This window comes from Carcharhinus amblyrhynchos, chromosome 6 (assembly GCF_965287045.1).
Source record: "Carcharhinus amblyrhynchos chromosome 6, sCarAmb.v2.hapA, whole genome shotgun sequence".
NCBI classification, from domain to species: Eukaryota; Metazoa; Chordata; class Chondrichthyes; order Carcharhiniformes; family Carcharhinidae; genus Carcharhinus; species Carcharhinus amblyrhynchos.
Window position 1 is genome coordinate 46,222,014 of NC_137329.1, and position 14,493 is coordinate 46,236,506.

Here is a 14,493-nt window from a genome sequence, read left to right on the forward strand (position 1 = left end):
CCCTGAGGTGCAGCTCCAGCCACATGACTAATTTGTCATGAACTCAAGTTTCTTTGTACAGCATTGCATTTATAAACTAATCATGTAAGCATTTTATGTATGATGAGGAGAGGCTGAATAAACTAGGCTTGTACTCGTTAGAGTTTAGAAGAATGAGGGGCGATCTCATTGAGACGTATAAGATGATGAATGGGATGGATAGGATAGAGGTGGAGAGACTCTTCCCGCTCAGAAAGGATAGTAGGACTAGGGGGCACAGCCTCAAGATGAAGGGGGTGCGGTTTAGAACGGAGTTGAGGAGGAACTTCTTCACTCAAAGGGTGGTGAATCTCTGGAATTCTCTGCCTATTGAAGTGGTGAAGGCTACCTCACTAAATATTTTTAAGACGTGGGTTGATGGGTTTTTGATGAGAGGGGATTAAGGGTTATGGGGAGAGGGCGGGAATGTGGAACTGAGCCACGACATATCAGCCATGATCTTATTGAATGGCGGGGCAGGCTCGAAGGGCTAGATGGCTTACTCCTGCTCCTATTTCTTATGTTCTTATAAGGCAGCAATGTAGTAAGTGTATATAAGCTGATAGTGACAGCATTTTGTACATTGTATTTAGAGCCTTATTAATTTAGTTTTCATTTCTGGATTCAAGTTATTAGGCATTTAGTACTGCACTGGACTACATTGCAAAAAAGTAAGACTGCTCTTTGATAATGTTTTAATTTGATCTGGAAAAATCTAGATATAAATTGTCTTTCAAATTTGGCTTTAAAATACTGGACTCCTGGACATCAAGAAGATATTTCTGTTCTGGACTATATGTTACACCATAAATTCACTAACTTGCTGCTCTTTTGTAATAGCTGAAGTATCTTTGATCGGTTTATTGCTGATGTGGGACATGACATATACACAACTGGGTTGCAGCAGGCCCTCTTTGCAGTGGGGTGTTGGGATATGCAGCAGCACATAATCATGCACATTCCATAGCAGAGCATGACCTTCATTGTCTTGGTTGGACGAGACCCTGTTATGTCAAGGCCATTGGTGGTCAGTGCAAAATGATCACTGAGTGAAAACAAAACCCAAGCAAAGTCCACTCATCAAAATTAAATTTTGGCCTGAAACACCCAGACTCTCCTGGACAACCCCAATAGGGACAGACCTCCTGACACCAATCGCATGCAAGGTTCTTTAGCACTGTCAACATATCCTAGGGTACAAACACTCAAGAACCCTTTCCAGTGAGAACAAAGCATGGTGGAGACTCATCAAGCACAGAGAGGACTAGAGAGAACATTTTGAAGATCTTTTCAACCAAAACTCTGTTTTTGACTTGAATGCCCTCAACTTTGTTCCTCATTACCCCAGTACCGCTCTGGCCATACAACAGCAGCATTCTCTCCCAAGACAACATGTCCAGCATCGAGGTGCTAATCATTCAAAAGTAGCTCTGCTGGGCAGGATATATAATCCCTACAGTGCAGAAGGAGGCTATTTGGCCCACTGAGTCTGCACCAACTCTGACAGTATCTTACCTAGGCCCTCACCATATTTACCCCACTAATCTACATATTTTGGGACACTACGGGAGAATTTAGTGTGGCCAATCCACTAACCTGCCCATCTTTGAACTGTGGAAGAAAATTGGAGCACCTGAAAGAAACCCACAGAGACATGGAGAGAATGTGCAAACTCCAAAATATCAGTCACTCAAGGGCAGAATTGAATCTGGTTTCCTGGCGCTGAGGCAACAATGCTAACCATGTTGCCACTGTGCCACTCTGCCATGCATATGCCTGACACCTGACTTCTGAAGCAACTGCCTCCTTGGAAATGCTTTAGGAATGTCATCAAAGCATTCCTGAAGAGATTAGGCATCCCTGTTGACTCATGAGGCTTCCTGGCTTTTGACTCGCCAAAATAGAAAAGGTTAATTCAGGAAGACAGCAAACAAATCAAGCGACGGAGGCAAAGTAGAACATAGAACATTATAGTACAGTACAGGCCCTTGATGTTGCGCCGACCAGTGGAACCAATCTAATGACCCTCTAACCTAAACTATTCCAATATTATCCATATGCCTATACAATGACCATTTGAATGCCCTTAAAGTTGGCGAGTCCATTATGACAGGCAGGGCATTTCACACCCTTACTACCCTCTGAGTAAAGAACCTACCTCTGACATCCGTCCTATATTTATCACCCCTCAATTTAAAGCTATGTCCCCTCGTGTTGGCCATCACCATCCGAGGAAAAAGGCTTTCACTGTCCACCCTATCTAATCCTCTGATCATCTTGTTTGCCTCAAGTCACCTCTTAACCTTCTCTCTAACAAAAACAACCTCAAGTCCCTCAGCCTTTCCTCATAAGACCTTCCCACCATACTAGGCAACATCCTGGTAAATCTCCTCTGCACCCTTTCCAATGCTTCCACATCTTTCTTATAATGCAGTGACCAGAACTGTACGCAATACTCCAAATGCGGCCGCACCAGAGTTTTGTACAGTTGCAACATGATCTTACGGTTCCAAAACTCAATCCCTCTACCAATAAAAGCTAACACACCATATGCCTTCTTAACAACCCTATCAACCCGGGTGCCAACTTTCAGGGATCTATGCATATGTACGCCGAGATCTCTCTGCTCCTCCACACTACCAAGAGTCTTTCCATTAGCCCAGTACTCTGTAATCCTGTTACTCCAAGAGTGTCCGACAGAGAACAGAAACCCTAATCTACCCAATCCTGCAAACATCACTTGCCCTGCATGCAGTAGAGCCTGCAAGTTCTCATTCATCTTGTCAGACTGCTTAAGAAGACAAGCTCCCTCAGAATCTTATGTTTTAATAAGATTACCCCCGCATTCTTCTAAATTCTAATGAGTATTGGCCCAATTTGCTCAACACCTAAGATAACCCCTTCATCTCAGGAATCAACCTAATTAACTTTTCTGAATATTTTGCAAATATACTACTACATAAGATCAAAATTATATGCAGTACTCCAGGTGTGGTCTCACCAGTGCCTTATAGTTTTAACTACACTTCCCTTCTTTATATGCCATTTCACTTGCAACAAAGGCTAATATTTTATTTGCCTTCCTAAATACTTATACCTACATGCTTTTTTTGTGTTTCATGTACAAGAACACTCAGATCTATTAGCACTATAGTATTCTCATCTCTAATCTTTTGCTTTTCTATTCTTAAAGTGGAAATCTTATTTTGCCACACCATATATTCATCAGCTAAATTTCTGCCTACTCTCTCATCCTATCTATATCCCTTTGCAATATTGGGAGCCAATGGCATAAGAACCATATCCTTACTGCTATTTTTAAAATTGGACTTTTTCCCCTTAACTAAAAAAAATGACTGCTACAAATTACCCGATCATAGGCTTGGCTTTTTGTCTGTGAACCACCACCACCACCAGTTTCAAGAACAAAATAATTATTTTCTCAGCTTCTGGAGTCTCCTACCTCATTGTACAAACCCTATCATCACAAATACCAGGAGGCTTGCACACCCAACCTTGGTGTGCCGAGAGAGCTGCTAACAGACTCAAATTACATCTACAACTGTCCAGATTCACTTCAAAAGGGAAGCACAGGGATGTTGTTTGCATCTGATAAGCAGAGTTGGATCTGCATGGACAATGATTTCCCAAATACCACACCTTAACGGCAGGTGGTATTTCTTTCAACAAATAATAGGTGCTTTGGCTATGATAAATTCTCCTTCAATGTACCCAAACAGGTGCCGGATTTTCACAGTAACTTCACTGCAGCGTGAATGTAAGCCTACTTGTGACTAATAAATAACCTTTAAACTTTTATTTTAACTGAGATATTATCAGCCCTGAAATCAAAGCCAATTCCAGACACTGGATAAACATCCCTTTTTAAAGTCATTGTGGAGATGGTCACTTGACTCTAGGCACCATTCCTACGTGCCTTTGGGAAATAATCCGCCTGCTCTAACATACAGCTGGAAACTACCAAGAAGCAGATGCTCCAGCAGGACAACAGCTGGTACCTAGAAAACTATCTTCCAGAAAGTTTTGTACCTACTTCATCTTGCAGTGCTGAAACCCCAGTCTTCAGCCAGCAGAACCTGAAGTTTTACGTAACAGAGTGCCTCATTGGATTCTGGAATTTATGTAAACTACTATTCATTTGTGGTTCTTATATTGTAAACTCCTCTTTCCTATCCTCCCTTTATGCGTGCACATGTTTGAGGTGGAATTTTGCAGATACTGTTGCCCTGATTTTGAATGTGAAAATAAACTACCTCTAGTTTTCTGAAGATTAATAAACTGGATCACAAAAACAGACAGATTTAAAAACTAAATTTAAAACGCCAAGTCTCTGTCCGTAACAACTTGCTTTTTGAACTTTAACGCCAAATTTGGCTACAATATATTCTTGTCCCTTTATCCAAGTCAATAATATAGATTGTAAATAGTTCGGACCCAACTCTGATCCCCTTTCTCTGTCCGTATTGGCACTCTAGTTAAAGCACTGCTGCATCACAGACAGTGCCAAGGATCCAGGTTCAATTCCAGTCTTGGGTGATTGTGTGAAATTTGCACATTCTCCCCATGTCTGCATGGGTTTCCTCTGGGTGTTGTTTCCTGCCACAGTCCAAAGATGTGCAGTTAGGTTGATTGGCTTTGGTAAATTGCCTCTTAGTTTGACAAGATTAATTAGCCATGGTAAATGTGTAGGGTGATGGGGATATGGCAGGATGGTGGGACTAGTTAAGATACTATCAGAGAACCAGTGCAGACTCAATGGGCCGAATGGCCTCTTTCGGCACTCTAGGGATTCTATTAATTAGCCAATCCTCTTTCTGTATACATAGTACTCCCAACACTATAGATTTTTGTGCAATAATTGTGGCACCTTATCAAAATTCCTTTTGGAAATCCAAATGCACAGCACCTACTGATTCCCCTATAACCACCCACTTCTAACATCCTCAAATTCTATATATCTGTGAATCATTAATCCCTTTCCACGAGACTATGTTGACTGTTTGTACTATGATTTTTTTAAATTCCTTACTACTACTTCCTAATGATTTGCAGAATTTTTCCTAATAATAGATATTTGACTAATTGATCTATAGTTTCCTAATTTGTCTCCCTCCTTTCTTGCTGTTCTTCAATCCTCTTGGATTATTCCAGATTATAGGGAATTTTGTAAGAGTATGAAACAATTGATCCACAGTCTCTTCAGGTATTTTCTTTAAAGCCTGAGTTTGCAGGCCATCAGGTCCATGGAACCAGACAAAGTTATGGGATTAAGTCCCTTGTGGACTACTTCCAAATCCTTTTGCTGTAACTTGCATTTGCTTAATATATTTCCCTCTGTAAATCATCTAATTATAAATTAAAGCAATTGTTTTAGTTTAAGATCTAATGTTTGATAGTGGTTCCTTGCCAAATAAGATATCAAATGAAAACTTCAGATTCCAGTATGCAGCACTAGGGCAACAAATCCTCAGTCAAGTAACCTAAAATATACATTCTCAGATTGAAGCTCACTTGGAGAAAGAAGTGTACTTTGGTCTTCTGTCATTATTTAAAAAGCCCGAACTGTAATGATTAAATCTGCCAATGAAATGAGACAAAATACGAACAAGAGAACAATGTCTCATTTATTGGACAGGATAAATAAAAAGCTGAACAGAAAATTCACTACACTGACACCACATAAAACTTTTGAACATTTCCTTTACATAGGCAACAGAAAAACAACCATCTTACACACATTTTCTGGAAAAAAATATCTATTAGAAAAGTTTTCAAAGTGCAAAGTCACCGACAGATTACATAAAGTAGCCATGCGTGTGTTCTAATAGAATGGCAAGTAAGAAATATGGATACAATTACTACAAAATATCCTTTTCAATTATAAAACGCAGTCAGAATTGGAATTGTATATTTGAGCAAATCCAAGTATCACTTCTTTCATGATTTTAAAAAAGTAAAAATATTTTTAAAAATTTTAAGTACATAAATACAATGAAAATAGTAAAAACTCAAAACAATACAGATTACTCTGCTAATTCAGAGACTTGGCCTTCTTTGTCACATAAATTGATCTTTGGTACCTCGCCTTTCTTGTCAGACTGTTGGTGGAAACAGTCCAAAAGTAAAACTCATTAAGCCAGTACTGAATCAATAGTGTGCACTGTGCCTCCCATCCATTGGCTGCTGTTCTGAGATATCTTACAAAATGCATGTGTTATTTCCTCCCAGACTCCTTTAAAAATGGCCCTCCTAATACTTAAAAATCATGCAGGAGAATTGATAGGTATATACTCATCATGTCCCAAATGAAGTTTTTTTTAAAAAGAGTTGCGTTAAGTAACTATATTATTTCCCCTTTCCCTCAAGCAATACTGTACAGTTACCCATTAGCAAAAGCATTGACACTTAGTGGGAAACTTTGAGCAGTATTGAAGCTTTACAATGATCATAATTAGTGTCTATTCATTTTGAACACTTACTGGGTATTAATACATTTAAACACTAATTAAAAGACAAACATCTCAACCTTCACCACAGTGCAGCATTAAGCTAGACAAGTTGAGTTGCAGGATAAACTCCATTTATACTGAGTTAATTCATTATAGACTGCTTTCATTGGTCTATGGAAATAGAAAGATCTATGTTCTCCTCCTGATCACTATTTGGAACTGCTGTTGAAAGGTAAATGTATGGGCATCAAGGGATGTCATTAGTAATTACCCTAATAAGTAAATGTAAAAACCTCAGGGTGAAGACACAAATAACACGTACAATGATACCATCAATAGCCAAACAATGCTGACATTCAGTAACCTAAATCTCTCGAAAAAAAAATCACATATACCAGTACCACAGAACTGTACCCCAGCAAGAGGAAGTGTCTTCAGGGAAAAGTAGTACAAAAGGGGAAAAAAACTGACAACAAAATTTGCACACTAAAAAAGTTTAATTGACTGAGTTCTGAGTCAGTGATCTGAAACATTGTCTGTTTCTGTCTCCAGAGATGCTGCCAGACCTCCTGAGTATTTTCTGATGTTTTAGATTTGCAACGTCCACGGTATTTTGCTTTTGTAAAGAAAATCAGTCCGTTTGGTGAGATTTCAGAAAAATTAATACCCATTTGACATAAACTAATGGCAACCGCATGATTTAGCGGCGAAGTACTTAGAGTTTCCAACTTTTACTACTCGAGTTCAGAAACAGTATGCACTTTAGTGTACAGCAGTTCCCAAAGTATATTTTTTCAAAAATATAGCTAGAAAATTGATACAAATTTAGAAGCATAGTTTTATTCAGATAAAAAAAGTGTAACAGTTTTTAGTGTTATGCATCACTGCATTTGTCACACTTTTATTTTCGGACACGAAAGAATTCATTTCGAAGCCATTCTGAGTCTTCATATAATCGAGGGTCTCCAAGGCAGAGGATAGTTCTTTTGTAGAAGTAATAATATAAAACAGCAGCTAGAGGGTGGTAAAATCAAAGTTTCAGGTCACTACTTGTTGGAATTATAATCTGAAACTTTCTACAGTAACAGGCTCAAGGAATCTGCAGAAATAAATCAAAAGTTTTTCTCAGACCACGTGTAACACAGTTTTACATACCAGGAAGCCCCAGGTTCAGTTCCTGATCCACGCCAAGTTAATTCATCAGGCTACTGCACATAGCCTCAACACACTCTCCACTTAGCATGGAAGTGCTTAGGCTGAATCAATGCCGATTGTTGTTACAAAGTGCAAAGGGCAGGACCAAATTCATGTTCAGCAATGGTGTCCTCCAAAGTCAAAGAATTTGAAATACTCACTGTCCAGACTCAAGACTACTATGATGAGGTACTGGAGGATGCTTGGCGCTTTAAAAGCTGTACCAAAGCAGGAGTCAAACTTTTGAGTAGAGGAAAGAAATATCAAGGCAGACAGAGTGGAAGTAATACAATCTGTCAAAGTACATGTGTCATTAGTGACAATGTATTATGAAAGGATTTCAAATTTTTGACCATAACTTAATCATATCCTTTTGGGAATTTGCTGTGTATAGGCCAACTGCTGAAAGCAGATTCAATCGAGGCATTCAAGAGGCCATTTGATGATTATCTGAATAGAAACAATGTGCAGGGTACAGGGAAAAGGCAACGGAATGGCACTAAATGATTGGCCAAATGGCTTCCTTCTGTACCATAACAATTCTGTGCTTCTGGCCTCCTTACAACTTTGGTCCATACATGAACAAAAAAGCTGAACACCAGGAGGTAAAGTGAGTGTGATTGCCCTCAACATCAAGCCAGTATTTGACCGACTGAAGATAGTTGATTTTGTTTACATGGACTTTAGCAAGGCCTTTGACAAGGTACCACGTAGTAGGTTGTTGCATGAGATTAAATCTCACAGGATCCAGGGTGAGGTGGCCAAATGGATACAAAATTGGTTGGATGATAGAAGAGGTTTGTTTTTCAAACTGGAGGCCTGTGACCAGCAGTGTGCCTCAGAAATTGGTGCTAGGTCCACTGTTATTTGTCCTTTACATTAAGTGATTTGGATGAGAATTTAGGAGGCATGGTTAGTAGGTTTGCCGATTACACCGAAATTGGTGGCATTGTGGACAATGAAGGTTATCTAGGATTGCATGGGATCTTGATCAATTGGACCAGTTGAATGACAACGAATGGCAGATGGATTTCATTTAGATAAATGCGAGGTGATGCATTTTGGTAGATCGAACCAAGGCAGGACTTACTCAGTTAATGGTAGGGTGTTGGGGAGTTATAGAACAAAGATCTAGGGGTGCAGGTTCATAGCTCCTTAAAAGTGGAGTCACAGATAGACAGAGTGGAGAAAGCAGCATTCAGTATGCTTGTTTGCATCAGTCAGAACATCAAATACAGGAGTTGGGACATCTTTTGTACAAGATGTTGGTAAGGTCACACTTGGAATACTGTGTACAGTTTTGGTCACCCTATTATAGAAAGGATAAACTAGAAAGAGTGCAGAAAAGATTTACTAGGATGCTACCAGGACTTGATGGTTTGAGTTATATGGAGAGGCTGGATAGACTGGTACTTTTTCCTCTGGAACGTAGGAGGCTGAGGAGTGAGCTTGTCGAGGTCTATAAAATAATGAGGGGCATAAATCAACTAGGTGGTCAATATCTTTTCCCAAAGGTAGGGGAGTCTAAGATTAGAGGGCATAGGTTTAAGGTGAAAGGGGAGAGATACAAAAGGGTCCAATTTTTTCACACAGAGACTGGTGATTGTCTGGAACAAGCTGCCAGAGATATGATAGAGGCTGGTATAATTTTGTCTTTTAAAAAGCGTTTAGACAGCTACATGGGTAAGATGGGTTTAGAGGGATATGGGCCAAACTCAGGCAATTGGGACAAGCTTAATGGTTTAAAAAAAGGGGTAGCGTGAACAAGTTGGGCTGAAGGGCCTGTTTCCATGCTGTAAACCTCTATGGGTCTATGAACCAAGTATAGCATCAAGGAACCCTAACAAAATTGAAGTCAATGGGAATTGGGGGAAATTCTCCATTGTTTGGAGTCATACCTAGCACAAAGGAAAATACATGTAGTTGTTGAAGGTCAATTATTTCAGTCCTGCGACATCACAGCAGGTGTTCCTTAGGGTAGTGTCCTCAGTCGAACCATCTTCAGCTGTTACACCAATAACTTTCCCTCCATCATAATGGAGGGAATCAGACTTGATGGGCTAAATGACCTCCTGCTCAGTAGGGACTCTATAATTCTATAAGGTCAAAAGTGGGGCTGTTTATGAATAAATGCACAATGTTCAGCACCAGTTGTGATTCCTCAGATACTGAGCCACTGACTGAATGCAGCAAGACTTGGACAATATCCAGGCTTGGGCTGATTAAATAGCAAGTAATATTCATGCCACAAAAGTGTCCGACCATAACAAGAGAGAAACTGCCATCTCCTTATGACATTCAATGGCATTAGCAACGCTGAATCCTACACTATCGATATCGTGAGGGCTTCCATTGACCAGAAACTGAACCGAACTAGCAATATAAATACTGTGGCTACAACAGCAGGTTTGAGACTGGAAATTTGGAGAAGTGTACCTCATCTCCCAACTACTATCTACAAGTCTCAAGCCAGGAGTGTAATGGAATATATACAAAATACATGATACTATCCAGAACAAACCAGCTTGTATTATTGGGACCCCCAACCACCAACTTAAACATTCGCTCCCTCCACCACTGACACAGTGGCAGCAGTGAGTGCCATCTACATGATGCACTGTAGCAACTAAGATGTTTTCAACAGCACTTTTCCAAACCTGTAACTTCTACCATCTAGAAGGACAAGAGCAGATGTATGGGGACACCACCACCCGTAAGTATGCCTCCAAGTCTTACACCAACCTAACTTGGGAAATATATTGCCATTCTTTCTAGTCAAAATCCTGGTACATCCTTCCTTAGCAGCACTGCAGGTGTTCCTTCAGCATATGGACTGCAGTGGTTCAAGAAGGTGGCTCACCATCCCCTTCTCAAGGGAACTGCGACGGGCAATAAATAAAAGCCCGGCCAAGAACACCCACATTCAATGAACAAATAGATTTCTAAAAAGTCCTTACTAGTCTTGCAAGCACAACAACTGTAAACTGCTAAAGCATTTTCGTTCTTCCTAACGCAAACATCTTTTCAAGTAAAGATTTTAAATCAAATATTCCAAGTATATGTAATGTGGGCAGGTTGGATGGAGAAGTAGTGAACTGAGACAAACAGGTAGGGTCAATAAAAAAAACTAAGAGATAACCAAGAGAGGGGATAAATCAGAAGAAGCGATCAGATAACAAGAGGAAGGAGAGAAGGATAAAGAACAAAGGTAGAGAAGAAACTTGGAACGGGGGGGAGTAAATTAGAATTGGGAAGGGGTTCTCTTTTTATGTAGATGTTTGTATTATTATATAAATCAATGTGACCCACCCACTGATTTTGGCATATGCACCCAGATTGAAAGAGTTGGATGTCTCTGGAGGACAAATCAGAAGTGGTAAGATGAATCAATTCTTGTACGACATTCTAAGAAATCCTACAAAGCTATTTAGATTATAGAGGAGATTTTTTCATACCAATTTTTGAAAACACATGCAGTACTAGTAAATGACAGTTGACACATGTTTATCACTTACATTGCTCCACATAATAACAACTTCTTCATTCTCAGTTTCAAACAAGAGATGCATTAGGAGTGGTATCTAATGCAGAAGCCAAAAACCAACTACTCGCAGTTGGCATCATTTTGATCGTGGACGTGAATCAGGTAGTGTGAACAATTTCAAAATTAAAGTTTGCTTTAATTTTTGTACTTGTTTGCTCCACATAATTCCCTGTCCCAAAATAAAACCCGAACACTACTTCCCACGCCATTCCCCAAAGGCATTTCATAAGCTAATCATTAGGGATTTTGGAAATTTCACTTTATTCTTATGTGGGTCCATCTGGCTCCATCTTGTGATTCTTAACACTCCCCTGACAGTAAAGGTAGGGTTGAATATCTCCCATATTGGATGTGGGATGGATTAAAACCGTACTTCACCCCTTCCATGCCTCAATGCATTGGTGCACACACACAGTCTTTTTCTTTTCTCTCTTCAGTTGTTTCCAAGAACCTGATATAGAATTGAACTGTAGAATTAAACCGCAGATTATGTCAAATTTAGGTGTACCAGGCACTGTGTCAGGATGGGGCCTCAGCTTTCTTGATCAGGTTCCTTGATCCTGGTTGTTAGCCAACGTCCCATGTTGAAAAGGTGTGTGTATATGTACTTTGTTAGAACAGGATCATATTCCATTTCAATACACCTGCTGTTAAGTGTCTAATTGAAAGTCATTGTCTGGATTTGTGCATGAAGAATGGTCATGTATGACCAGTATTGAAAGATTCTTACCTCCGCAAAAATCAGTACCTATAACAAACAATTACTTAAAAATATAGGCAATCTTGAAATATTAGAATAGTTACCAACAGCTCACTTACCAAATCGTTGGAAGACAAAAAGTGCTTGAAGTCCATCTGTCCACACGTACCTGCGCATATCCCTCCACCGCACATTCTGACATAAATAGGGATGAAAGGTGAACATGATTAAGCAGCTCAGGAAAACTATTTCTAGCAATTCCCACAGATATTTTCAACAACTTGCAAATAGATTTAGTAATGCTTTTAACATAACACATACGTATCATCTAATAAGATTACCACTTTAAGCAAGCTAAATCCCCTTGACCTTCTCAACACGTTCACACCAAGAAAACATGAGCATCACCAACATCTGCAATGCTCAACAGAGCCCCAATGCAGCTGCTACAACTCAAGCTTTCTCCCAACACTGCAACTCGCATTCAAAGCAAATTAAGTTTCCTGTGAACCACAGTTTTCACCTTCTTCATGCTACATGTAAAACTGCATGACCAAGGTTAATTATCTTTTCATTATGATACTGTCAAATTGAGATTGTGTGGACATCCATCACGTTCTTGTATCTTGCTCAAAAAGTATGAAAACTTATTAAAATCAGGATAGGTTAAATTTCATATTTCTTTACAGTTAGAATAAAAAGAAAGATCAACAAGTTAATCAAGTAATGTCACGGATAAAAAGAATTCTGATGGATGAGATGTAAACAATACTTCTTTACTTTCGGCTTCCCTTATTCCTAAAAACTGGATCCATGCTTACTTCATGATGTTTCCAACATTACAACACTTTAAAATATTTCATCAATTGAAAAGTGATTTTTGATGTACCATGGTCCACAAAAGATGCTATATAAATATACATCTTTCTTTTTCTCATTCTCCCTTATCCATTCTAATTGTTAGTGTCTCCTAACTCCCCTCTTAACCTTTGCCTCCCCTCTTTCTGAAAAATGGCCCCTCTGCTTCTCAATACTTATTTCCTCTTCCTTAGGGTGCTGGATGTAGATTCAACAGTTTCCTCCAAAAGGAAGTTTGAAATATACCCGAAGGAGAAAAGTTGCAGAAATATGGAGAGAGAAGAGGGGGGGATGGAACTAACTGAATTGCTCTTTGAAAGGGCCAATGTTGACTCAATGGGCTGAATCATAGAATCTACAGTGCAGAAGGAGGCCTATTTGCCACATCAAGTCGACATCAACAATGCGCTGAATACAATTCCACCCACGCCTGATCCCTGTATCCCCACATATTTACCCTGCCAGTCCCCCTGACAGTATGGGGTAATCTACCATGGCTAATCAACCTAACCCACACATCTTTGGGGTGTGGGAGGAAACGGGAAGCCCCAGAGAAAACCCACACAGACATAGGGAGAACGTGCAAACCCCATACAGTGACCTGAAGCTGGAATTGAACCCAAGTCCCTGGCACAGTGAGGCAGCAGTGCTAACCAATGTGCCACCACGCCTCCTTTAGTAGTTCCTGATTTATCTACTAGTCTACGTACATCACACCTCCCTAGGATTGTCTCTGTGCAAAGTAGCATAATTTAAAATTCCATCTGAAATGCATGCCATCTTCTTTAATCTGCCCTGCTTAACAGCGAGAGTTTCTATAGAATCACTAGCTGCAAAATAATCTCAAACATTCGAACTCTCAGGACAAACCTCAGTGAACTATCAAGTCACTACACAAAAAGATTTCCCAGATTTTAAAAGAATCGTTTAAAAACAACACAAGCATTTCTACCTTGCACTGTGTGGTGCATGGTTTTGATCCATTTATTGATATTATTACAGTTACATCATGTTGAAATGAGAACGTATTGCATTAATTCTCAATTTTGCCTGGAGTTCAACATTGTGAAACTCCTTAATCTTCCTTTCTTCTTATAATCTAAAGATATTTAAAACCAAAATATGTTGACAGCTAATCACTTTTGTAACTTACCTCATCGTCTGTCATATTCTTTCCAACTTTGGTAGTGTCCTGCATCAGCAGCGCTGGTGGTGTTCTGCACCATCTGAGTTTCTCAATACAAATATGTAGGTTCTCTATAATTTAATGAACAGCTCACCTAAAACAACTCAAAACCAATACTAAAGTAGCTGCTATCAGTGGTGTTTCAGTAAAGATGCAACTAGCTCAGGAGGAGAAAGCTATCAGTAGATGAGAGAATTTGCAACTGGATGCAACAACTTTAAAGACAAGAGAGATGATGTGTGTGTGTGTGTGTGTGTGTGTGTGTGTGTGTGTGTGTGTGTAAGACAGGGGGAGAGAGAGAGAGGGGGGGAGGGGGAGAGAGAGAGAGAGAGGGGGGGAGGGAGAGAGAGAGAGAGAGAGGGGGGGGAGGGAGAGAGAGAGGGGGGGGAGGGAGAGAGAGGGGGGGGGAGGGAGAGAGAGAGGGGGGGAGGGAGAGAGAGAGGGGGGGAGGGAGAGAGAGAGGGGGGGGAGGGAGAGAGAGAGGGGGGGAGGGAGAGAGAGAGGGGGGGGAGGGAGAGAGAGA

At 40.1% G+C, this 14,493-nt stretch overlaps 1 protein-coding gene across 2 annotated transcripts in view; it reads right to left on the minus strand.

Moving 5' to 3' along the window:
- Positions 1-5,638: 5,638 nt before the first annotated feature.
- The window catches only part of tmem138 (transmembrane protein 138), a 21,161-nt gene continuing 12,306 nt past the window's right edge, over positions 5,639-14,493 (minus strand). For both annotated transcript variants that reach the window (XM_080190374.1, XM_080190375.1), the window contains 2 exons: positions 12,046-12,121; positions 5,639-7,502 (listed from right to left, as the gene is read on the minus strand). In XM_080190374.1, the coding sequence (XP_080046500.1) occupies positions 7,390-7,502; positions 12,046-12,121 (189 nt within the window). In that variant the 3' untranslated portion in view covers positions 5,639-7,389. The remainder of the gene's footprint in view (positions 7,503-12,045; positions 12,122-14,493) is intronic.